The sequence below is a fragment of the Phoca vitulina genome, unplaced genomic scaffold, assembly GCF_004348235.1.
Source record: "Phoca vitulina isolate PV1807 unplaced genomic scaffold, GSC_HSeal_1.0 scaffold1, whole genome shotgun sequence".
Lineage (NCBI taxonomy): Eukaryota > Metazoa > Chordata > Mammalia > Carnivora > Phocidae > Phoca > Phoca vitulina.
Genome location: NW_022589704.1, coordinates 77,351,219 through 77,374,356, shown reverse-complemented (window position 1 = coordinate 77,374,356; position 23,138 = coordinate 77,351,219). Strand labels below are relative to the sequence as shown.

Here is a 23,138-nt window from a genome sequence, read left to right as displayed (position 1 = left end):
TCACCCATCTAGCCTATCCCCCCCACACCTCCCTGTTTATGCTTCCTGGGACAACACCCCGCTTGCTAGTCCTATGAGGTATAAAAGTCAAGAATCTACACAACTCAAAGACAATTCAAAAGTCAAGAACTCTACTTTCCTTTTGCCATCAAACTTTTTACTAAAACAGTGTTTTCCAAACTTTCCTGATCCGAAAAATCCCCAAAGTCCTTATTAAAACAGATTTAGAGGTTCTACCAAAGACCTTCTGAATCCAGAAGAGTAATTTCGATCAGTATTTTTTAAAATTCAATTTATTTAAGCTAAATTTCTCCCACCCACTACTTCCCATCTATGGCAACCACCATATATATGTATTTTAGATTCCACGTATAAGAAAGGTCATATGATATTTATCTTTCTCTGACTTATTTCATTTAGCATAATGCCCTTGAGGTCCATTCAAGTTGTCACAAATGGTAAGAGTTCATCCATTCTGATATTTGTGGCTGCCACCTCCAGGACGCCTCTTGGTCACTTGGCTCTGAAGGTCAGGGGAGCTTGTGTTCCTGGTGCCGTGCGACTGTTATAACAAAGGTCACCCAGAAAGGAGCTCACAGCCTTGTCTGGGAGTCTGATTTTTGCAACTGCAGCCAGGAGACACCTCTACATCATCTAGCTCTGGTGGCTGATAGGGCTTACACTTGTGGGTCCCACAGGACTGTAACCAATGAAGAAAGAGTTCTTAAATAGCTACCACCCCCAGGGCACGGCAAGAGACAACAGACCCAGGAGCTTAGTCTTTCTGGAAAGGAGGCTCGTTAGCTCATCATCATGACTGCAGCTTGAGGGGTAGGCTTCTAATTAAAGATGCATCTTGGGGCTGACCAAAATCCTTTTCAGAGAACTTAGAGGGCATCTACTATCTTCATTCTTACCCTCTGCTATGCTTTGGAGTGCTAATATCTCCTGGGGGGGAGCTTTTTACACATGTGGTCCCTGATTTTTGCAGCTGCCAACTTGGGGATACCCCTTGATTGCCTGGCACTGGTAGCCTGGGGGGGCTTGTATTTCTGGGTCCCCAGGACTATGGAAATTGGAAAGACAGTTCTTGGTAAGCTACCACCCCAAGGGCACTGCACAGACAGCAGACTGGAGCACACTCCCAGTCTTTCTACGAAGGAGGCCTCTTCGCTTGTCCTGGATCTTTGGCGTGAGGGATAGGCTTTAGGTATGACACATATTTAGTGGCCTATAGAGCTGCTAACAAGGAACAAAGGTTGTAGATGCTATGTTTGGTACTCTACCTTTGCCTTGCTCCAGCTCGCTGGTTTCACCCAGAAAAGAACTTATACACTGGTCTGGAGTCCTGATTTCTATGACTACCAGCCAGGGGACACCTCCAGATTGCCTGGCTCTGGTGGCCAGCAGGGTTTATGCTTGCAGTTCCTTAGGATTGTAGGTATTTGCATACATTTAAAAGCTGATGCCTGAGGGTTTGGCTTCCAGTCAGCCTATATCTAGGTGCTGAGATCCTCCCCTTTGGGACACTGCATGGTCTTGGCACATCCTCAACTACTGAGCACTAATAAAAATAGAATGGGCTACTTGCACAAGCGTAAACGTTTGAGAGACAACCAAGAGATGAGACAGGGTTCAACAACAAGTTTCACGTCCTACATGAGGCCATTCCTTCAAGACTGGGAAGGGTGGTTGTTTCACTTATTGTATAGAAATTAACACAGAGAGTCGAGCAAAATGAAGAAACACAGGAATATGTTCCAAATGAAAGAACAAGATAAAACTCAGAAAAAAACCTTAATAAAATGGAGTTCGTTTACTTGATAAAGAGTTTAAGTTAACAGTCATAAAGATGCTCACCAAACTGCAAAGAAGAATGAACACAGTGAGAATGTCAACAAAAAGATGGAAAATATAAGAAAGTATCAAATGGAAGTCACTGAATAATACTAACTGAACTGAGAAATACATTCGAGCGGTTCAATAGCAGACTAGCTAAAGCAGAAGAAAGGATCAGTCAACTTGAAGACAAGGCAGTGGAGCTCACCTAACCAGAGCAGCAAAAAGAGAAAAGAATGAAAAAGAAGTGAAAATAGCCTTAGGGACTTGTGGGACAGCATCAGATAGACTAACATTTGTATCACAGTGCTTCCAGAAGGAAAAGAGAGAAAGGGACAGGAATCTTATTTGAAAGAATAATGGCTGAAATATTAATTTCCCTAAGTTGGGGAAGAAAACAGACACCCAGATCCAGGAAGCCCAGAAAGTTCCAAATTAGAGGAACCCAGAGAAACCCACACCAAGACACATAATAATTAAAATGTCAAAAGTTAAAGAAGAAACTATTAAAAGCAGCAAGAGAAAAACAACTTGTTACATACATTGGAATACCGCTCCCCCCCCCCCCCATAAGAGTATCAGCAGATTTTTCAACTGAGGGAGTGGCAAAATATATTCCAAGTGCTGAAAGAAAAAACTTTTTTCTTTTTAAAGATTTTATTTATTTATTTGACAGAGAGAGACAGTGAGAGAGGGAACACAAGAAGGCAGAGTAGGAGAGGGAGAAGCAGGCTCCCCGCCGAACAGAGAGCCCGATGCGGGGCTTGATGCCAGACCCCGGGATCACGACCTGAGCCGAAGGCAGACGCTCAACGACTGAGCCACCCAGGCGCCCCAAGAAAAAACTTCTGACCAAGAATACTCTACTTGGCAAATTATCATTCAGAAGTGAAGGAGAGATAGATTTTTCTAGACAAGCAAAAGCTAAAGGAGTTCATCATCATTAAAGCAACCTTACAAGAGATGTTAAAGAGATTTTTTTAAGCTAAAAAGAAAGGGTGCTAATTAGTGATAATAATACATATGAAAAATAAATCTCACTGGAAAGGTAAATATACGGTAAAGGTAGTGAATTAATCACCAGTATGAAGGTTAAAAGACAAAAGAAGTAAAAATAACTATGATTACAATTAGGTAAGGGATACACAAGACAAAAAATGTGTAAAATGTGACATTAAAAACATAAAACATGGCAGGGGGAGTAATGTTGAGCTTTACAATGGGATCAAACTTAAGTTGTTATCAACTTAAAACAGACTGTTACACCTACAAGTTGTTACAAGTTGTTTCATGGTAACCATAAAGCAAAAACTGACAGGAAATACACAAAAGATGAAAAGAAAGAAATATAAGCATACCACTAAAAGAAATCATCAAACCACAAAGGAAGAGAGCAAAAGAAAGGAAGAGAGAGGGACTATAATAACAGCCAGAAAACAATTAATAAAATGGCAATAAATACATACATATTAATAATTAATCTAAATGTAAATGGACTAAATTCTCCAATCAAAAGACACAGAGTGGCTGAATGGATTAAAAAAACAAACCTACTGGGCACCTGGGTGGCACAGTTGGTTAAATGTCTGACTCTTGGTTTCAGCTCAGGTCATGATCCTTGGGTGGTGGTATCAAGCCCTGTCAGGCTTTGTGCTTGGCATGGAGTCTGCTTGAGCTTCTCCTTCTCCCTCTGCCCCTCCCACTCATGCTTGCTCTCTCTAAAATAGGTGAATAAATCTTAAAAAAAATAAAATAAAAAAACAAGACCTACCTATATACTGCTTACAAGAGACTCACGTTATATATAAGGACACACAGGGACTGAAAGTGAAAGGATAAAAAAAGATATTCCATGCAAATGGAAACCGAAAGAAAGGTGGAGTAGCTATACTTATAGGAGACAAAACAGACTTTAAAGACTAATAAGAGACAAAGATGGGCATTACATAATGATAAAGAGGCCAATCTAACAAAAAGATACAATATTTGTAACTATGCACCCAACATAAGAGCATGTAGATATATTAAGCAAATATAAGCAGACCTAAACAGAGAAAAGCAATACAACAATAGTCGGGGGCTTTAATACCCCACTTACATCAATGTATAGATTATCCAGACAGAAAATCAATATGGAAACATTGGCCTTAAATGATAGAGTAGACCAGATATTTACAGAACATCCATCCAAAAGCAACAGAATACATATTCTTTTCAAGTGCATAGAACATTTTCCAAGATAGATGGCATGTTAGGCCATAAAACAAACCTCAGTAAATTTAAGAGGATTGAAATCATATCATGCATATTTTCAAACCACAATGGGATGAAACTAGAAATTAATTACATGAAGAAAATGGGGAAATTCACAAATATGTGGATACTGAACAATGGGTCAAAGAAGAAATCAAAAGAGAAATAAAAAAAATCTTGAGACAAATGGCAATGTAACATACTAAAACTTATGGGATACAGTTCTAAGGGGAAAGTTCATAACAATGCCTACCTCAAGAAACAAGAAAAGTCTCAAATAAACCACCTAACTTTACACCTCAAGGAACTTGAAAAAGAAGAACAAATGAAGCCCAAAGTTAGTGGAAAGAAGGAAAAAAAATATCAGGGAAGAAATAAGTAAAATACAAACTAAAAATATAAAAGGTTGATGAAAGAGCTGGTCCTTTGAAAAGATAAACAAAATTGACAAACCTTTAGCTAGACTCACCAAGAAAAAAAGAGAATTCAAAATCAGGAATAAAAGAGATGTTAAAACTGACACCACAGAAATACAAAGTATCAGGGAGACTACTATAAACAATTATGTGCTAAACAAATTGGACAATCTGGAAGAAACAGATAAATTCCTGGAAGCATACAACATGCCAACCCTGAATCATGATGAAATAGAAAATCTGAACAGACCAATTACTAGCAAGGAGATTGAATCAGTAATTAAAAACCTCCCAACAAATAAAAGGTCAGAAGACTTCACTGGTGAATTCTACCAAACATTCAAAGAATTAATACCAATCTTCCTCAAAATCTTTCAAAAAAATAGAAGAAGTGGATCAATATTTTATCAAGCTCACATCATTCTACCAGTGAGGCAAGTGTGGGAGAAAATGAATTACTGGAGAGCAGCTATTCTTCTTCCTCAATGTTGATGCATAAGACACACAGAATCCCAATAGGAATTGGGAAAAGGAGAAATTAAAGTTTTAGATAATTCTGAAACCAAACAGCCAAGAGAAATAAAGGTATTTTAGAGATACCAATGAGCATGTTAAGTTGCCATTCGATGTTTTATTATGTGGCAGCTGGAGGACAGATGTGATACTTAAAGCAGTGGTTTCCAACACTGGCTGCACGTTAGAATTATTATGGAGCAGCTAAAAGCATGCAGATGCCCAGACACAGAGAATCAGAAAGTCTGGTGGGAGGCTGGGGAGTCGGAGTCCACTCATGGGTAGTCTAGAAATATTTCCCAGGTGATTCTGATACACAGCCAGTGTGGAGAAGCACAACTTTGCTGAGACAAAAGAACATGAGCATTCCTGGCTAAGGGCTAGTGTCGGCTGAAGCAATATATGTAAGCCTTCAGCAAAGCAAAGGGGCTCAATGTAGCATTTGTAAAAGCTAAAGAATTAATCATCCTCTGCCTCTAGCTCACTAGGAGTTTAGGAAGCTGCACATCCCCCAGTGAGGGCAACATCTGGTTTGCCAGGACATCTCTAAGTCTAAGAGCATAAGTGATTCTTAATTAGCAGCCATCAGAACCACTGAAAATGGGGAGTCAATGAAGTGGCCTGACAGCCAATGTGTGGTTTAGCTCGGTGAAGCCTGATGAGGCCATAAGACAAAATGGAAGTTGAATGAGAATGGCCAACTCACCTATAATAAGAAAGACCATTTACATTTGTGGAATGCCCTTACCTGTACAAAGCACATTGAGTCACTGGCAAACATGGCCATTTATTACAGCCAAGGCACTACGGGATACACATTTAAACAAGATGGGGTCCACCCCTCGAAAGGAACCGAGAGTGTAGGTGAGAGCATGAGATCTATGCACAATTAGCTGTGATAAATCAAAAGCCTCAGAGCCAACTGAAAATAAAACAACGTAGTCTAGGTTTTGTTGAGTGGGCAGCAGAGCAGGGAGCCATTAAAGACTTTTCCAATGGCACTGCCATGATTAGGGTTTCTGATAGCAGGGACTGAAGAGGGAGTTTTGAAGTAAATTCGGTTTCGTAGTCAAGTATCAATATCCTCATCTTATCAAAAGGGAACAAAATAAGTAAACTGAGGCAAAATGAGGTAAACTGACTTGCTTAGATATGGAAGCCACTCCGTAATTAAAGGCAGAGGGGATTTTTTGCTCAATGTAGTCACCGGAGGAACAAATCACTTTATAGTGACAGGTTCAGCATCCTTACCTCGCTCAGATGTGTCTTCAGTTCCTGCACTTTTCTGTATTCTGGAGTGTCAAGCACCACTTTGTACTTGTCGCGCATCTTCCTTGCTTTATCAGTGTACAGGTAGTTAGACTTAAAAACACAATGGAAATAGAAGTTAATTGATCATTTAAGCAATTGCATGCCATGGTCACACACTATCTTTCACGTGCTGGCATTTGAGACTTGAGCAGGCCTTTCATGTACCCTGGATGTCTTCCCATCCCAACACAGATGACCGTCATTTCACTGAGTTCATCATCTTTCACAGAGGCATAGATCAGCTTAAGTGGGTCACAACTGGTTCAAGTTGGTTAGTGGTAAATTTCCCCTTAAAAGTAGCTGCAGGCAAAGGTTCTTTCTGTCCAGCACCTTGCGGCTGGTGACGGGATGTATGGCAGCTGTGCGGGGGTAGCTACATGTCGTGAAGGTGTGCACTCACCCAGAGTGTGCGCAGGTGCCGGGAGCGGACCATGTCGGGAGTGTCATACAGGAAGCAGCCCAGTCCCCTGAGGACTTGCAAGTCCGCTTTGTATTTAATCTGTGTGGCAGAAACAGAAATATAGCTGGCCATGAGTAAATATAAACCAGGAACAAATAAGAGCAGCGACACTTTGATACTGAAATACTTTTCTTTTTGGTTGCACACACCCACCCTCTATTCTTAGTTTGCTTCGTCCAAATGAATCAGAGGTTTTAAAATTTAATCTCCAATCTGGACCTGAGGAGAACACTGCTATTTGTTATTATTATATTGACGGGAGAAAAGCTTAGATTGAATGGAATGGTCTTTTAGGATAAAGAAACATTTAAGGAGAAAAAAAAAATGGCAGGAGGAAGTTGTTAAAGGGGCTAGGAGTGGGGATGAGCAGGAGGAGGATAATGAACAGGACCCAGGACAGAGGTCGTGTAGAGTGCAGAGCTGCTAATGATTCAGTGTTGAATGCAGAATGGTGGCCAGCAAATCTTATATTCCCAAGTGGTCCTCTTACTACTATGTCCATAGTTGGAGAAATGTGGGGTCCTGCTTCCACACAATTTCCCCTCCAAGTTATATACTCAGTTTAGAAGTACTCAGCACAGAAGACTGTTCAAAGACCCTGGTTGGCTTAAATGCAGACAGCCTCTTGGTAAGAGCCCTTCAGAAAGACCCCTATGAGATGCTTACGTCACTGGTGATGTCTCCCACGTGGCGGCAATGGATCACTTGGGGTGTGTATGGCATTGAGATCATGTGGCCTTGCATCTTGAAGAAGTCTGATTTGTAGATCAACTAAAAAAATGCCCAGAAACACACACATCAGAGACCAAATGGTTGACATTCCTCCCTGGGTTCCACAGCCTGCCCTCTCTCCTAAGAAAATACCCACCTCACTGACAGCCTCTTGTGTCTTCTTGACTTGGCGGATTTCAGGTGTGTCAGGAGTTGTGTGAATCTTGTCTTTCAGTTTGTGGTACAGTTGCCGATACAATCTCTACATTGGAAGAAAAACCATTCCAGGTATTTAGTGTAGAAAGAAGAGGGCGTCTGTTGACTAATCAACAATCAAATATTCCACATAAAGAGCCATAAGAGGGGCAATTAAGGTTAAAGAAAGTGGCTGAGATTAGGAAAAAAGAGAAAATGGTACTTATTTTATTTAGGTGAAGAATTTTGAGCACAAAGACTTCCACATTCTATCAGATGATTGGATCGGATCAGATATACAAACCAATCATTTATATAGAAAACTAGGGTCATGAGTCAGACTAAAATGCAAATTTATTAAAGATTTTTTAAATACAAATGTCAAAAAGGGAATTAATTTCATTATAATCTATGAATTAGGTCTCTACAATGGCATTACCAAATATAGAAAAACGTTGCCAATCGATACAAGTATCAAAATGGTAACTAAAAGGACCCTCTTACTCCTTGCTGATGCATAAATTTATAACTAAGATACAGTAGACTCTTAATGCATTTCAAACAAAGCCATGGTCTTTTTTTTATTTTTTTTATTTAAATTCAACTAATTAACATATAATGTATCATTGGTTTCAGAGGTAGAGTTCAGTGATTCATCAGTCTTATATAATACCCAGTGTTCATTAAATCACGTGCCCTCCCTAATGCCCATCACCCAGTTACCCCATCCGCCAACCCCCCTCCCCTCCAGCAACCCTGTTTGTTTCCTATGATTAAGAGTCTCTTATGGTTTGTCTCCCTGTATGATTTTGTCTTGTTTCATTTTTTCCTCTCTTCCCCTATGATCCTCTGTTTTGCTTCTTAAATTCCACATATGATCATATTATCTTTATCTGATTGACTTATTTCAAAGCCATGGTCTTTTGAAACTCAATATTCCCCCCACAGAATCAACATTCACAGTACCTCACTGGTAACATCGTTGACCCTCCGGACATGGACAAATGGAACGTCTTTGGGGCCAAGTGTGTATCCATTTGCCTTGATGTGCTCATAAACTTCTTTGTATTTGAACTGGAAAACCAAATCAGAGTAAGTTCACTGATGGATAAGCAGAGAGTAGCTTTACATTTCTCAAATAGAAAGGAGCTGTTGCTTTCATTTGAAAATCACTCTCCAGGATTAAGTATAAGGAAAAGTCACTGACAAAATTTCGATAATAATCTGAACCTTGAAAATTATTTTCTTGGCTAATAAAGCCAGGTCCAGAAAGGAAAAAATTCAGTGTTGCCTAGATAAATCTGTTTGTAGGCAGGTATGAAAAAATACAAGAAAAAACCTATATTTTTAGTCTCAGTAGAGCTAGGAAATTAGGAAATGCAAAGAAGAAACGAGAGACTACTTTTGAGACTGATGAATGGCTTTATAGACGGATTTAAAAAAATGACACGTGAGACGATTAAATCTGCAACTCTCTGCTTTGGAAACCATATTTTTGGGCCCCTGGTCTTGGCCCCTGCCTGGCCAGCAGTTAGGCAAGAAGTCCTTTCTTTTCCAAAGGAATACACAGTGATGTTGTATCTTAAAGAGAATACTATGGCCACACATCAGCAGTGCGTGTATGAAGCTCCATTTCTGGTACATGGCTTGGAATAGTTCAGGATGCATCAGTGCTAACGCCAACTGAAGTAGAGGCACCATGACAGCCAGGAACCGTGAGCCAAGGTTCATGCAGATGCAAGCCCACAGAAGTCCTATGCTAACCCACTGGGCTACACGAGCGCTGCCAAATTGCAAACCCACAGCACCCCCAGGAAACACTGCTTCCCCTTCTGTAGTCCCATCATTATATCACATTGAACCTTCAGGGCGTGCCTAGGGCATCAGAGAGGCTATTAATGAATATTAGTGCCCCCCCACTTCAGACCCCATCTTAGGAGGAGACCACTCACATAACTGCTCATGTATCGGGTGTCTTTGGCATGTTTGAAGTGAGGGGTGTCTCCTGGAAGCCTATATCCAGTAGGCAGAGAGCGCCGGCCAGCTCCTCGGTACAGGCCCTGCCAGAATGAGGAACAGTGGGTAAATCACATCTACGGCAAATAACTGATCTAAGCTAAACCAGTCACATGCAGCTCATGTTAGGTTTTCAATTAGATACTTCATGTTCTTATGTTCACTAAACTGATTTCAGGAAGAAATTAAGTAAGTTCTAAGAGTCAGGCAATGAATTAGATTACTCTTAACCTATTGTTTTTGAAAAAGAGAGCGATGAGGGAAGGGGCTCATAGGAAATAATTCTTCTATGTTTTTAACATATGCCCAATTAGCTGCATGGTATCTAGCAAGAAAATGGGAAAAATAGAGAAAACAGGTAGTCAGGGCCACTTCTGCCATTAACTCCACCCTCTGATGATATTCATGTCATCACCAATCCCTAAGAGAGTCATAATTATAAGGTACATCTCTGGAATCCCATCCTCCCCATAAACACAGTGTCTTGATGTCACGCTGGGAAGAGGTCAGGATACTCCTATCCCTGGCACAAGGGGGGAAAGGAGTTTCTGACTGTGACCTTAAATAGTCTGTCTAGGGGCACCTGGGTGGCTCAGTCAGTTGGCCGTCTGCCTTCAACTCAGGTCATGGTCCCAGGGTCCTGGGATCGAGCCCCGCATCGGGCTCCCTGCTCCGTGGGAAGCCTGCTTCTCCCTCTCCCACTCCCCCTGCTTGTGTTCCCTCTCTCACTGTGTCTCCCTCTGTCAAATAAATAAATAAAATCTTTAAATAGTCTGTCTTTTGGGGGAGTTCCAGGAGTAGGAATAGTATTTGAAATATTAAAAACCAAATTAAAACCAAATTATTTTTAACATTCAATACCGGAGACTAACATTAAAGGTTGAGACCAAAGTAGAATGACCGGGTAACATAGAATAGGAATATGAAATATGTGAGTGGAATCCAGTTTCATTCTCTTCTGAATTCCAACAGTAATTTCTAGCTCTCTCTCTTATTATTAGTAGTCTTTTGTGATTATATGCCTTGTCTTTGTCATCTTGGTTTTTAAGTTTTTTGAGGCAGAATCCAGTAGGGTGGTTTCCTTCATTGTATCGTGTAAACACTGCTCTAAAAATGCCCATTGCTTGCTTGGTATAATGATCCTGCGAGCCAAGAGAAGACAGACTATGTACGGTTTGGGTTCTTTGTTTTTTTAACTCATGTGAACGGAATAGCATTTACAATTGACAAGGTCAGGCCGAGATAATGCGCAGGCCAAGGTGCTCTCCCCAGAAGCCAATGGCCAGGCCCTCGTAGGCTGCCTCTTGGAGTTCTGCTGGGCACTGTGTTGGATTCGCACTGCTCACCTCACTCTGGAGCTTGTATGCATGAAGGGCCCGCTCCAGGTCCACAGTTGTCCTCGTTGGAGCCACTTTGCCTCTGACACTGTGGACGTAGTCATGGTGGTAAACAGCCTGCGTGCAGAGAGGAGTCGGTTGGTTTCGATTGCAGCAGCATTGTTGGAAAGAAGCAAAGTAAATGGAAACCCAAGCCTCTCTTTAAAAAAAAAAAAAAGTAGCCTGCTTCCCTTTGCCTAGAGAACTCACAATAGGTTTTAACACCCTAACTCACCTGTAGGATTTACTGTTTACTTATTAACCTGTGGGGTTAGGGGGGGAAAAAAAAAAAAAGAGCAGCTTTGCACGGGTTCTGCCCGCTCCGCGTCAGACCTGACGGTGGGTAGGACGGACGGGCGCACGCAGAAGCACGCCGAGGTGCGGCCGGGCGGGGCTCTGCCCAAGTCTCGTGGAGGGTGTGCGGTAGAGGCCGGACTCCACCCACATCTCTCCTTTCAGAGCCTGCCCGCCCCTGCTTCTAGCACAGTTAGCTCTAATTTATTAGAAGGCTTCCACAGCGAGACAGAACGGTTGCTCTTGACACAAGGATACAAAACACAACTTCAAAGCAAAAAGCTCTAAACACGGAGTATTTCATAGAGTGAGATCGCTGACACCTCCACCCTGGGAACTGACTGAACGCACCAGGTTGTTAGGAAACAAGAGCAGAATCGTTAAGCACTTTCTAAGGTGCTGACTCTGGTCTCACAGTTAGAAAAGGCCACTTCTGCTTGAGCGGCGGCCCCGTCTTTATTGCTGTCCACATTACTGTCCACATTACTTTATTACTGTCCGCATTACTTACATCACTTAGCTGTTTCCCACTTTTGACAGCCTGCACATAGACTGGGGTATCAGTGACCAACTTGTAGTCATTCCTTGTCTTCTGTGCATGAGATTTGTACTTGATCTGCCGAGAGGAATAAAATAAGCCTGTGTTAGACGGTTCACTGTATGAGAAATTGCTGCTTTCACAGTGGGTTTGGTTGCTTTTAACTCATGCCACTTATTTTCATTAGCACTTATTCAATCGACAGGGAGGCATTTGAATTTTATGATAATCTGCATAATTAATGCTTATAGTCGTGTGGAGCTTCCAGAGCCTTCTAGCAGGCTAGGAACATTTAAGCTTTTTTACTGAAATCTTGATTACAGTGTTAATTTGCTTGGCAAACTCTCTTTATAAATAGATCCTGTCTATAACATCACAAGCACCTCACAAATTAGGAGATTTTTTTTTAAGTTTTTAAAAAAGTTTTTTTTTTTTAAGATTTTACTTATTTGTCAGCGAGAGAGAGAGAGAGAGAGAGGGAGGGAGAGAGAGCACAAGCAGGGGGAGTGACAGGCAGAGGGAAAATCAGGCTCCCCGATGAGCAAGGAGCCTGACATAGGACTTGATCCCAGGACCCTAGATTCATGACCTGGCAGACACTTAACCGACTGAGCCACCCAGGCGTCCCAATTAGCAGATTTTCTTAATATGAGAATTATGTGCTCAATATATCTGAAATAGTCCAAATGTAGAGAGAGGAGCCACGGGTCCCTTCTCCACAAGAGGACAACGGGACAGCTTGACTGCATCGCTTAACGGGAAAACTACATGCATTACTGAGAAAGGATTGTTCTCTGCTCCTTAGCATCTTTCTCTAGCTCAGCCATCCTCAACACCACTTAAGACATAGCTGGTCTGTGACAATGTCCATAACTCTCCCTTTGACTTAGACTACGTAGAAAAGGAAATATACTTAAAAAAAAAAAAAAAAAAAAAAACTAAACTAAACTACCAGGCAAACTCACATCATTCCGTAGATCATAAGCATGTTTGGCATGAAGAATTTCAGGAGTGTCCCAGATGTAGCAACCAATGCCTTTTAGCCAGTTGAGGTCATCCTTGTATATAATCTAAAGGATTGCAGCAGATAGATGGAATCAGAAAAAAAAAAAAATGACAGTAACTTAAACACCAAAGACATGGACACCTTCTGGACCCAGGATGACTTCATGGAATGAACATCAAAAGGCATCATGCAATCAGGCTGAGGGTGCCATGAAAACAGCGGCCCACAGAGCCCTGCTTCCAGGGACGGACCCATGGGAGCAGAGGAAAGCGATACTGGAAGAAGGCTGAGATGAAGACACAGGTGAGTCTGCTTCCATTCAGGATGGCTGTGCGGGGCCAGGGAGGGGGACCTTCATGAGCAGTGGGCTTACGTCGCTGATCTGATCCGTGACTTTCCGGACGTGGCTGTTGACTTGCAAGTCAGGGTGGCAAATCCACTCATGGAAGTGGAGGCGGTAATCAATCTCACTGACTTTCTTCTGAGAATCCTTAGCGGTAACCATCTCTACCATGTCAGGCACGATGTGGATTTTCATCTTGTTCTTTTCATACACTGATTTGTAGAGGCGCTATGAAGATAAAATAACATGCAGTTATACAGGGAATTGTGCAAGGTATCATGGCAATAAACGCCTTTCTTACGCACCAGAGAAGTCAGGGGAATGCCTGTACAGCCATCGGGTGGGATCTGGGATTTTCTGACACTTTCTACAGATTCATGGGGGTGGGGTAAGCAGCATGGCTGAAATAACACTTTGCTTCTTCACATATGCACTGTCAGTGCCTCGTGCATTACTAGAAAATGTTCTGATTTATGACAGGTGGCTATACCACTGAGCCTTGATCTGAAGTAAGGCCTTTGGGATTACTTACATCGATGTTAAACTTGCCGACTCTGAGGCACCGTGCAGTATTTGGATCATCCTCAACGCTTCTTGGTAAAGTATAAAGAGCTTTGAACTTTTCATATTCTTCTCGATATTTGACCTACAGAGAGAAAGTACAAAGGAAGAAAAAGTTTTGGAGAGCAACGGATCTCTAGTGTTAAAGACTACAAGACTTAATGGGAAGGGCCCAGCTCTGAGATCCAACCAACTTGGGGTCAGCACTTCTGGGGGCTTGTTTCCTCCTCTGTGCACAGAGGAACAGGTGTAGTGCAAGGACCACAGGGTTAGCCTGAGAATTACACTCTACAAAAACCTCTGCTGAGCTTTCTAAATTCTATATACAAAACTTCTCTTCCCAAATGAAGTTTGCTCCTTTGGGCTAGTCTGTCTGCAGTCCTCCAAACAGGCTTGGGTCTGGGCAAAATCACATATATTAGTTTTTCCTCCAGGTAAAAATGAAATTAACTCCATATATTGTCTAACAAACTTTTTTCCTAACTATGTATCATTAGACCCATTAGAGGGTAGTGAAATCAATTTACTGGATCACTAGCGTTTAAATGAATAGAACAGAATTGAAATGATCAGGCTATATTGCCTTTAGCGTAGCAGTATGTAGTCTTCTGTAAAACATTGTTAGAAGGAACTCACATAATACACTCAGCTGTGTGTGTGTGTGTGTGTGTGTGTATGTGGACTTGCAACATAAAATAAATTTCTCACTGTGGGTCATGGGCAAAAAAAAAAAAAAAAGATTTGAGTAATACTGATCTAAAATGCTATGTAAAATGTTCACAATTAAGAGGTAAAAGTCTCTAAAAGAGGTTATCTTTCTGAAAGGAACTGGCTTATTAGGACTGAAATGAAGGTTACAAGGAATTTTACAATAAAAGGCTTTACTTAAGAACATTTTAGGCATGAAGGGTTAAAGTTCATAAGACTTAATACTGTATCTAAATAGCTCATGTAATTTAAGATTTTCTTTTACAATATACATAAACATATAATATATATAACATGTGAATCAGCCAGAAAAATTCTAGGAGCAGAGACCTGGGGAAGGCAAAGTGTGGGTGGGAGGCTATCACGTTTGCACTTGACTTACATTGCTGGCCAGATGCTTCTGGTTCTTGGCATGTGTCAGGGACATGGTGCTGGTAGGCAGGATGTAGCTGGTGGCTTTCACTCTATCCCAAGCCTCCTTGTACAGGTTCTGTAGGGGTTAAAAACCACCTTGTGAATATGGAAAAATGCATTCTGGTTGGCTCTTGAGGAGGGGATCTTTCCTGTATCTGCCTTTTTCAGACACTCCTTAATAACCCCTGATCTTCATACTCGGTAGGATCCAAGTACCCCTCAGTGAATAACAGGTTTAATGCCATGACCATAATTTCACAGTCCATTATTTTGTTCTCTACCATAGTACTTATCACAGTTTGGCAGTTATCATGGGGTGATAAAGAACTTCGCTCTATTTTGACTACTGTGCTGACTACATGACCATGCATTTGTAAAGCCATATAGTACCATACACCACAAAGAGTGACGTTTACTGTATGTAAGTTAGAGCAAAGTTTTTGATGCTGTGTTCATTCCCCATAGGTCTAGGAATTCCTGGAGGATGAAAACCACTAACTTAAAATCTATTTATCCTTTCCTACTTTTTTGTAGCTAGTGGGAGCTCAAAAAATATCTCTTCTCCTAGGTATTTATTTACTCAAGAGAAACGAAAACTTGCATATACACAAAAACCTATACTCAAATGTATATAGCAGCTCTATTCATAATTGTTAAAAACTAGAAACAACTCATCTCCTTCGACTGTGAATGGATAAACCAATTGTGGTACATTCATGCAGTGGAATACCACCCTACAATAAAAACAATAAACTACTGGTTTATACAGCAATGTGTGTAGTACATACATGCACTTTGCTAAGAGAAAGAAGCCAGACCTGATGGCTACATACTTCATAATTCCATTTACATGACATTCTGGAAAAGGTTTTTAAAAGTTGTTTTTTTTGTTGTTGTTGTTTTTAACTGGTGCAGAAAATACCTCTGTGGATGTCCAGGGAGAGAAGGGAAGCAAGAGGGCAATTTTGAGGTGATAGAGAGGTTTTCTGCATCTTCATTGTGATGGTGAATACATGACTCTTTGCATTTATTAAAAGCCATAATACTATGCGTGCAGGGAGCCTTGAGTGGGGCTTCCTGCTCAGCAGGAGCTCTGCTTCTCCCTCTTCCTCTGCCCCTCCTCCTCCCACACATGCTCTCTCTCTCAAATAAATAAAACCTTTTTAAAAATATTTTATTTGACACACACACACAGAGAGAGAGAACATGCACAAGCAGGGGGAGCGACAGGCAGAGGGAGAGGGAGAAGCAGGCTCCCCGCTGAGCAGGGAGCCTGATACGGGGCTCGATCCCAGGACCCTGGGATCATGACCTGAGCCGAAGGCAGATGCTTAACCGACTGAGCCACACAGGCGCCCCTAAGTAAAACCTTAACAACAACAACAACAAGCTATAGGGGCTTTTCTTAGTTTTGATCATTGTATTACAGAGAACAGTATGCTAGAATTCCCTGTACAATTTTTGCAACTTTTCTGTAAATCTAAAATGATTTCAAAATGAAGTTCAAAAAAATGTTTGTTGAATTAACCAATTCAGAGGAGGAAAGGAAAAAAAAGAGTGTCTTTGTAGGCTGTAAGCCACTGGCCCCTGGAGAAGCCAGGGAAGGACAAGCTCAGGGTCAATGTAGCGTAGTTTCAACCGTACCTGCCTGCAATAAGGAAGCAGCTCCTGAGTTTGTGTCAACTGCATGAGATGGTGCAATATTCCACTTGGGGCTCACTGAATTGTAACTAGGACTACTGATGGGATAAAGCAAGAATCTGAAGGTCCCTGAAAAAACTGGAAAAACCTTTGGGGTAAGGTGCCTATCCCAACTATTCCTTTATTGTCTCTAAAGGAGAATAAAGACAAAGATGAGAAAAAGAACTCACGCTGCTATAAAGATTCTTCAGGTTCTTGGTTCTGTCGTAATCCACTGTTTCTAGAACTGTCGTATATTTGTCCTTAATCTGATGATAATTTTCTTTATATTTCACCTACACACACAAAAGATGGGTTATCCTTTTCTGCTGTTCGAAAATACATAAAGACAATAACGGCTCGTCCTGGAAGAGAAGTACAAGGAAGACGTACCTCACTGGCATTAATGCCGCTTTGAAGAGCAGTCACGTAAAGTGGGGTGTCTGTGACCAGGTTATAATTTTGTAGGTTTTCTTTACCTCCTGCTGTATATTGTAGCTGTAAAGAAAAACAAGACACCGGAAATGGGAAAATACAGGTCTGCCGTCAGAGCAGTTTATGCCAACTTAGATGAGCCTTTATTTCTGGGTTTCTGCTTTAATACTAACAGAGAGGCTATCATTCTATATTCCTGCTGACTTTGTATGGTTGTCAAAATGAATAGTTTGTCTCAACCAACAGTGGGGTCTGGCTCTTTGTCAGGTCTGCTTCTCCATTCTCCATGTCTTCTCTGTGCACATGCCCCATCCCTGACTGCAGTCCCTCAGGCTCAATATTCTGTTAACCTGCCCTGTCAGAGCCCAGCCGTATGCTGGAAACTTTCCAAATATCTATTTTTTACTTCAGAACTTATCTACCCAAGGTCAAAGCATGCATTTGCATTTTACACTCGGCAAGTTAACCTTACCAACTTCAGCATAGATGCTTGAGAGTGGTTCACTATGAAAACACCTCTCAGGAAACTTTCTGTTATAAACATCAAATGCTTAAACCACAGGAGAGACTAAAACTGAGAAGGTCCAACACCACAGCAGGTCACCAGGAGAGGTTTTATTGGGCAGGGGGCCTTCGGTTGCCCTGGATCCTGTACTGTTAAAGCCAGGGCTGGCCTGGCTGTCACCCCACGGACAGCACCATGGATTCCACTGATCCACAGTGAGCCAGTCCTTCTAGGAAGATCTCACCTGACTCTGGAGGTCATATGCTTTCTTGGCATGGAGGATCTGAGGTGTATCCCAAACGTAGCATCCAATGCCTTTCAGCCAATTCAAGTCATCCTTATACACATTCTGCAAGAAGGAAGAAATGATGAAAGGTGACAGGCACTAACTGAATTTATAATCGGGCATTTGGATAATTTCCTATCAGCCGTTGGCTGTGCTCAGTGCTTTGCAGTCATAGGGTGGGCCTCTCAACAGCTGGAGGTCTTTAATGCCCTGACCTAAAGAAGCTTAGGAGGAGAGGAATGGCTAAGTTTAGTCCGGTATGAAAATAGGTGGTGTCACATGGCCCAGAGGGGATTCATACACCAAAAAGGGGTTACTCGTATCACTGTGTTTTAAAAAGGAACAACATTTATGAATACAGGGACAAATGGAGCATGGAGGGCCAAGGCACGGTTGAGTGAAGTCTGTAAGTCAAGCTGCAGAAAGGACATCATACATCACTCAAGATCTCCTGCGCATTTCGGGCCCGTATAACGTTGGGTTCTTCCGGGAGAGACGTCCACTGATGGAAGAAGTGTTGGTATTCCAAGTCACTGAGGATGTATTGGCAGTGTTTAGCCAGCACGTGATTCATCATATCAATGGGGATGTGAACATTTGCTTTGGTATCCTCATAATCTCTTCTGTAGTTCAACTAAAGAATCGTATTTTTTTAAAGACAAAAAGAAGAAAGGGATTCAAGTGTTAATTATTCAGACTGATCTCTCTTCGAGTCTTATTTCTAGTATACATCAGTACCTTTAGAATAAACAAAGCCTAAGAACGATGATCTCATACTTTAATATATTTCTTCTTTTTCAATTTCCTATCCTTTCATAACACAGGAGGTAAATAGTTACCTTGTTGCATTCTCCTTTTTCCATACATAGATACTTCACTGTGGGTTAGTGGAGGAGGGAGGGAAAGGGAGGAAGCCCATAGCTAACAAAGGAACACAAGGCTAACTGGCAGGGGTGGGGATAAATCTCAAGAAGGACTCCATGCCCCTCTCAACTAAAGAACATGTTACAAACAGGCAGACTAACAGTACAGATCCTCCATGAAAGTGAGCTTTGCTTACCACACTCCTCATCTTTTGGAAATCCAGACTGTGAACCACACCAGGGAACTCACTGATTTCTTTTCCAGCCAGGTAGTGGCCCTTCAGCTTCTCATAGGTCTCTTTGTATTTAAGCTGTGAAGTAGGTACAACATTGAGAATCACTGGGATTTTCTAACCAGCTCCCCAATGAAGACTCTTAAACCCATGAGAAGAGAAAGTACTACTGACCTCACTGTTCACGTAGTCGGCATGCTTAGCTCCAACAATGGGAATGTAGCGTTCATCCAAGGTATAGCCGTAGGCCTTGGTTCCTTCCCATGCCCCTTTATACAGTATCTGGAACAAAGAAATGTGTGTCAACAAAAGTTTGTGGTCAACTTCCTTCAGATATTGCTAAAAAGAAAATGGTAAAACCACGGTAAAATATTTACGTTCAAAGGCAAAGCTTACATCTTTACTTAGAGCCATTATTTTGTCTACCTACAAATAGGGCTGAGTTTTTTGGTTTACTGCAAATTAAATCTACAGACAGTGAGGCATTTTATAACCGAGTTTAACTATGTTTACAGTTCTAATAAAAGTGAAAATAAATTTTCACATAGGGAGAGAATCACCAAAGATTGCTTCCCATTGGGCACACGCACATACACACTACACACACACACATATCATCCTTTGACTTAGATGAATTAAAATTTGGAGGGCAAATCTTCCATTTGTTGGCTGGAGATGTTAAACATGACTGCTAAAGAAGAACCAGTCTTTCTTCTCTTTTCCCTTTGGCAGGTGCTTAGTCCTATGTGCACCTAGAGCTGCTACAGCACCTGATACGTTATTATCTATTTACTTGTATGTCTGTCCCTCTCATTTGCATGAGCTCCTGATGGGCTTGTCTTATTGAGCTTCAGCCCCTTAGTACTTCCTGCAGTGCCTGGCACATCACAGGAGCTCAAAAAAATACCAGCTGAATAAGTGCTATTTCTAATAAAGACAAGTTATTTCTAATAAATAAGACTAAATACAATAAAAATAATCTTATAAGTTCAGTTATTCACAAAATCAGCCAAGGACATGAATACTGACAAGAGCTTAAAATTAAGAACGGAGCTGTAAATTACATAAAATAAAACTTACAGTACTATAGAGTTTTCCCATGTCTTTGGAGTGGGTGATATATGGCGTATCTGGAGAAAATGTATACTTGCCCTTTATTCTTTTATTAAATGTTTCTTTATATTTTACCTAAGGAGAGAAAACAAGACAAAACCAAACAAAACCTTTGGTTAATATAAATGTATAAAGTTTTATAGTTTCTACCTAGCAAGATAATAGTCTACATTTAGAGATTTAAACGAACGGGTTGAATTTAAGTTCATTTTATCTAATAGGATAATTTGGACAAGAATATAGATATTTTCTGTAAGTGAGTACAGTATATCTCCTACTAGTGACTTTTAAGACATTCCCACGAACGATGATCTCATAGTTTCCCACCCCATTGTCCATTTTCTTACAAGCAGTTATCTGGAGGTAAGCAAATGCAGTCAATGACAGACACCTAACTCCCCAGTCCATGCACATCATTATACATAAAGCAAACTTACATCACTTTGATTGATTGAGTTCATCTTAGCCAAAACAATCTCTGGAGGATCCACCACACTTGAAAAGTTAGGATAGTTGTCAAGAGCATCTTTCTTATATTTTATCTGCAAGGAAACAGAGATGATTAAGACTGGTCTCCTTCCATTGGGTCCCTGCCCCCACACGGCAGGCAAGGGGGCCAGGCATGAGGTGAGAACAGGCTTTGTGTACCTGATTCAGCATTTCCTGGTTCTTCGTAACCCTCACGTAGTCCACAGAATCCAGGGGTATCCAGCCGATGCCACGGAGCCACTCCAGGTCAGCTTTGTAGACATTCTGAGAGCAGGAAGAGAGATACAATGCAGGTATAAGTGACTCACACAGGACTACACACAGTAGATCAGAAGCAACTTATTCAGGAGCTTTTTAAGGATTTCTCTCTGGCGACTGTTGCTTCATTGATTCAGTCATGATTTCAACTGTTCGCCTGAGAAATATTTCTTGAGCTTGTTATTATGAGTGAGGTACTGTGCTAGGTGCTTTGAGGGCTAAGTATAAAGGAGTCTAGTGTAAAGAGAAGTCATTTACAAGGGGAGAGTATAAGAGCAAGAACACTCAAGTGCTGTGGGAGTTAGGGGCAGGGAGCTATTGTTTTCAGCAGTGAGCCTAAGAAAAGGTTTTACTAAGGAGGGTAAAATTTTAGACGGACTTATATTTAATTACTTAGAAATATGTGGGACATTTAGACTATATGAAGAAAGTGACATGACTAAATGGTCATGTATTAAAGAGCAGGGGGATACATCCCTCAGGCCAAGCCTAGCTTTCCCCTCCCCCACCTAGGGCCTGGATTCTCTCAGGCCACCCCTCACCAACTGCAGTGGAGTTGCTCATCTGATTAAGGTCCGCAACAATTGTTCTTCTGCAGCAAGAGTGAGGTGGGATGCTCAAGCTCAGCACCTGTGCTGCAGGCGGTCTTTGATTTCCTGTTTTTCCACTTTGGTTATGAGAAGACCAGGTAGGGTTAGCTCCTGGGGGCACCTGAGTATCACGGTGATGCACTGTGTTTCTGTGGCTTGCAGACTGCTGGTGGCAGCTGCAGGTCTTGACTCAGGCTTCACTGCAAGATGGCCTATGTCATGTACTCTCTACCCTACCTTTACCAAAGCTCTGTGTGAGGGATTCTGGGCCCCCATGTGGCTCATCAGTACTTTGTTTCCCTTTTGCTTTGATTCCTCACAAGCAAGTCCTTCATAAATGCCTGCAGGAGTAAAATGCCTGGCAAAGCAAGAACAGGGCATTCCCAGGTCCTTGACTACACTATCATCCAATATTGTTAAAATCCCAACTCACTCTCCATTCTCACCCCAAGCCAATTATTATTTTAAATCAACTGATAATTTTCCAGGAAGATGTAAGATGTTGCTGATGGCAAAGATGATGCAAACAAAAATTTAAAAAAATGACTTTGAAAGTTATTCAGATATACTAGTAGGCAAAGCTGTCAGCCAATCACTGCTCCTGGTCTTTCTCTACATCATATCCAACCTTAACTCCCTTCTGGGAACAAACTTAATATTTATGGCTTGAAGTCTCAAAGCTTGGTGCTTCCAGAATGCTGCTTATAATTCTCAAAGTATACCAAACATTTCTAGATAATTAAGAAACAAAGTCACTTACATCACTCTGTAGGTCATAGGCCTTCCTTGCCTGGATCACATCATTTTGGTCAGGATGACATATCCATTGGTGCAGGTAATTACGGTAATCAATATCACTGACAAGCTCCTGCCCATGCTTGGCGGCCAACACCGACACCGTATCAGCAGGTATATTGATCTTGGCCTTTGTTTTATGATAGTCCTCTTTGTATAGTCTGTCGTTCTGAATCTGGCCTGCATGCTCAAACCAAACCAGTTTGGGATCATCTCTCATCGTCGGAACACCAACATAATGACCTCTTTGTTTTACATGTTCAGCTTTGTATCTCAGCTGGTAGGAGAAAATAGAGATTGCATCAGTTTTGACAAGCACTCAAGGAAAAGGGGGGCTTGAAAGATCAGCAAATGCAGTCCTTCAGCCTCTTGTTACCTGCCTCCCTCAGAATAAATAACAAAAAGCACTGAAATAAATAAATATAAAGAAATATCAATTTAAAAATAGAAAAAATAGATTTGCTTTCTAATTCTGCCTATATTTTATTTGAAAGCTTAGCAATCTTAAGGAAGTGAGGGAATAGAAGAAAGAGTAAAGCACTCAAACAATAGCTTTTAAAGAAGCCCACAAAACAAGACAAAACTCCCAAAGCCCACAGGGAGGACCAGAAAGGAGTAGGTACTTCAACCATCCCCAAGCCTGGCCAGGCCTGCTAGCCCCAGGCACACTCCAGCGTGCACTCATCTACAGATAAATTACCTCGCTCTGAACGTCACTAGAGTGATGGGCGTGAACAAATGGTACTGCATCCGGAGGCAAAATGTAACCCGTAGCTTTTTGCTTCTCCCAGCCTTCCTTGTAGAGATACTAAAAGACAGAGAGCCATAATAGAGGCTTACACGAAGGAGTCAGAATGGGGGTATTGATCGTGTGCATCCATGTCCCATAGTTACACTATGGTCCTCTGTCCCCACACAGAGTACCAGGCATCTGGCT

General features: G+C 41.5%; 1 protein-coding gene across 1 annotated transcript in view; it reads right to left on the bottom strand.

Moving 5' to 3' along the window:
* The window catches only part of NEB (nebulin), a 195,348-nt gene that overhangs the window by 50,325 nt on the left and 121,885 nt on the right, over positions 1–23,138 (bottom strand). Inside the window, exons 93-115 of the mRNA XM_032402834.1 lie at positions 22,902–23,009; positions 22,167–22,478; positions 20,718–20,822; positions 20,507–20,611; positions 20,037–20,144; positions 19,131–19,238; positions 18,921–19,034; positions 18,297–18,494; positions 17,819–17,923; positions 17,028–17,132; positions 16,826–16,930; positions 14,923–15,030; positions 13,804–13,917; positions 13,302–13,499; positions 12,888–12,992; positions 11,896–12,000; positions 11,061–11,168; positions 9,651–9,758; positions 8,665–8,772; positions 7,661–7,765; positions 7,459–7,563; positions 6,733–6,831; positions 6,273–6,383 (exon numbers count right to left, since the gene is read on the bottom strand). Of these exons, the coding sequence (XP_032258725.1) occupies positions 6,273–6,383; positions 6,733–6,831; positions 7,459–7,563; positions 7,661–7,765; positions 8,665–8,772; positions 9,651–9,758; positions 11,061–11,168; positions 11,896–12,000; positions 12,888–12,992; positions 13,302–13,499; positions 13,804–13,917; positions 14,923–15,030; positions 16,826–16,930; positions 17,028–17,132; positions 17,819–17,923; positions 18,297–18,494; positions 18,921–19,034; positions 19,131–19,238; positions 20,037–20,144; positions 20,507–20,611; positions 20,718–20,822; positions 22,167–22,478; positions 22,902–23,009 (2,847 nt within the window). The remainder of the gene's footprint in view (positions 1–6,272; positions 6,384–6,732; positions 6,832–7,458; positions 7,564–7,660; positions 7,766–8,664; positions 8,773–9,650; positions 9,759–11,060; positions 11,169–11,895; positions 12,001–12,887; positions 12,993–13,301; positions 13,500–13,803; positions 13,918–14,922; positions 15,031–16,825; positions 16,931–17,027; positions 17,133–17,818; positions 17,924–18,296; positions 18,495–18,920; positions 19,035–19,130; positions 19,239–20,036; positions 20,145–20,506; positions 20,612–20,717; positions 20,823–22,166; positions 22,479–22,901; positions 23,010–23,138) is intronic.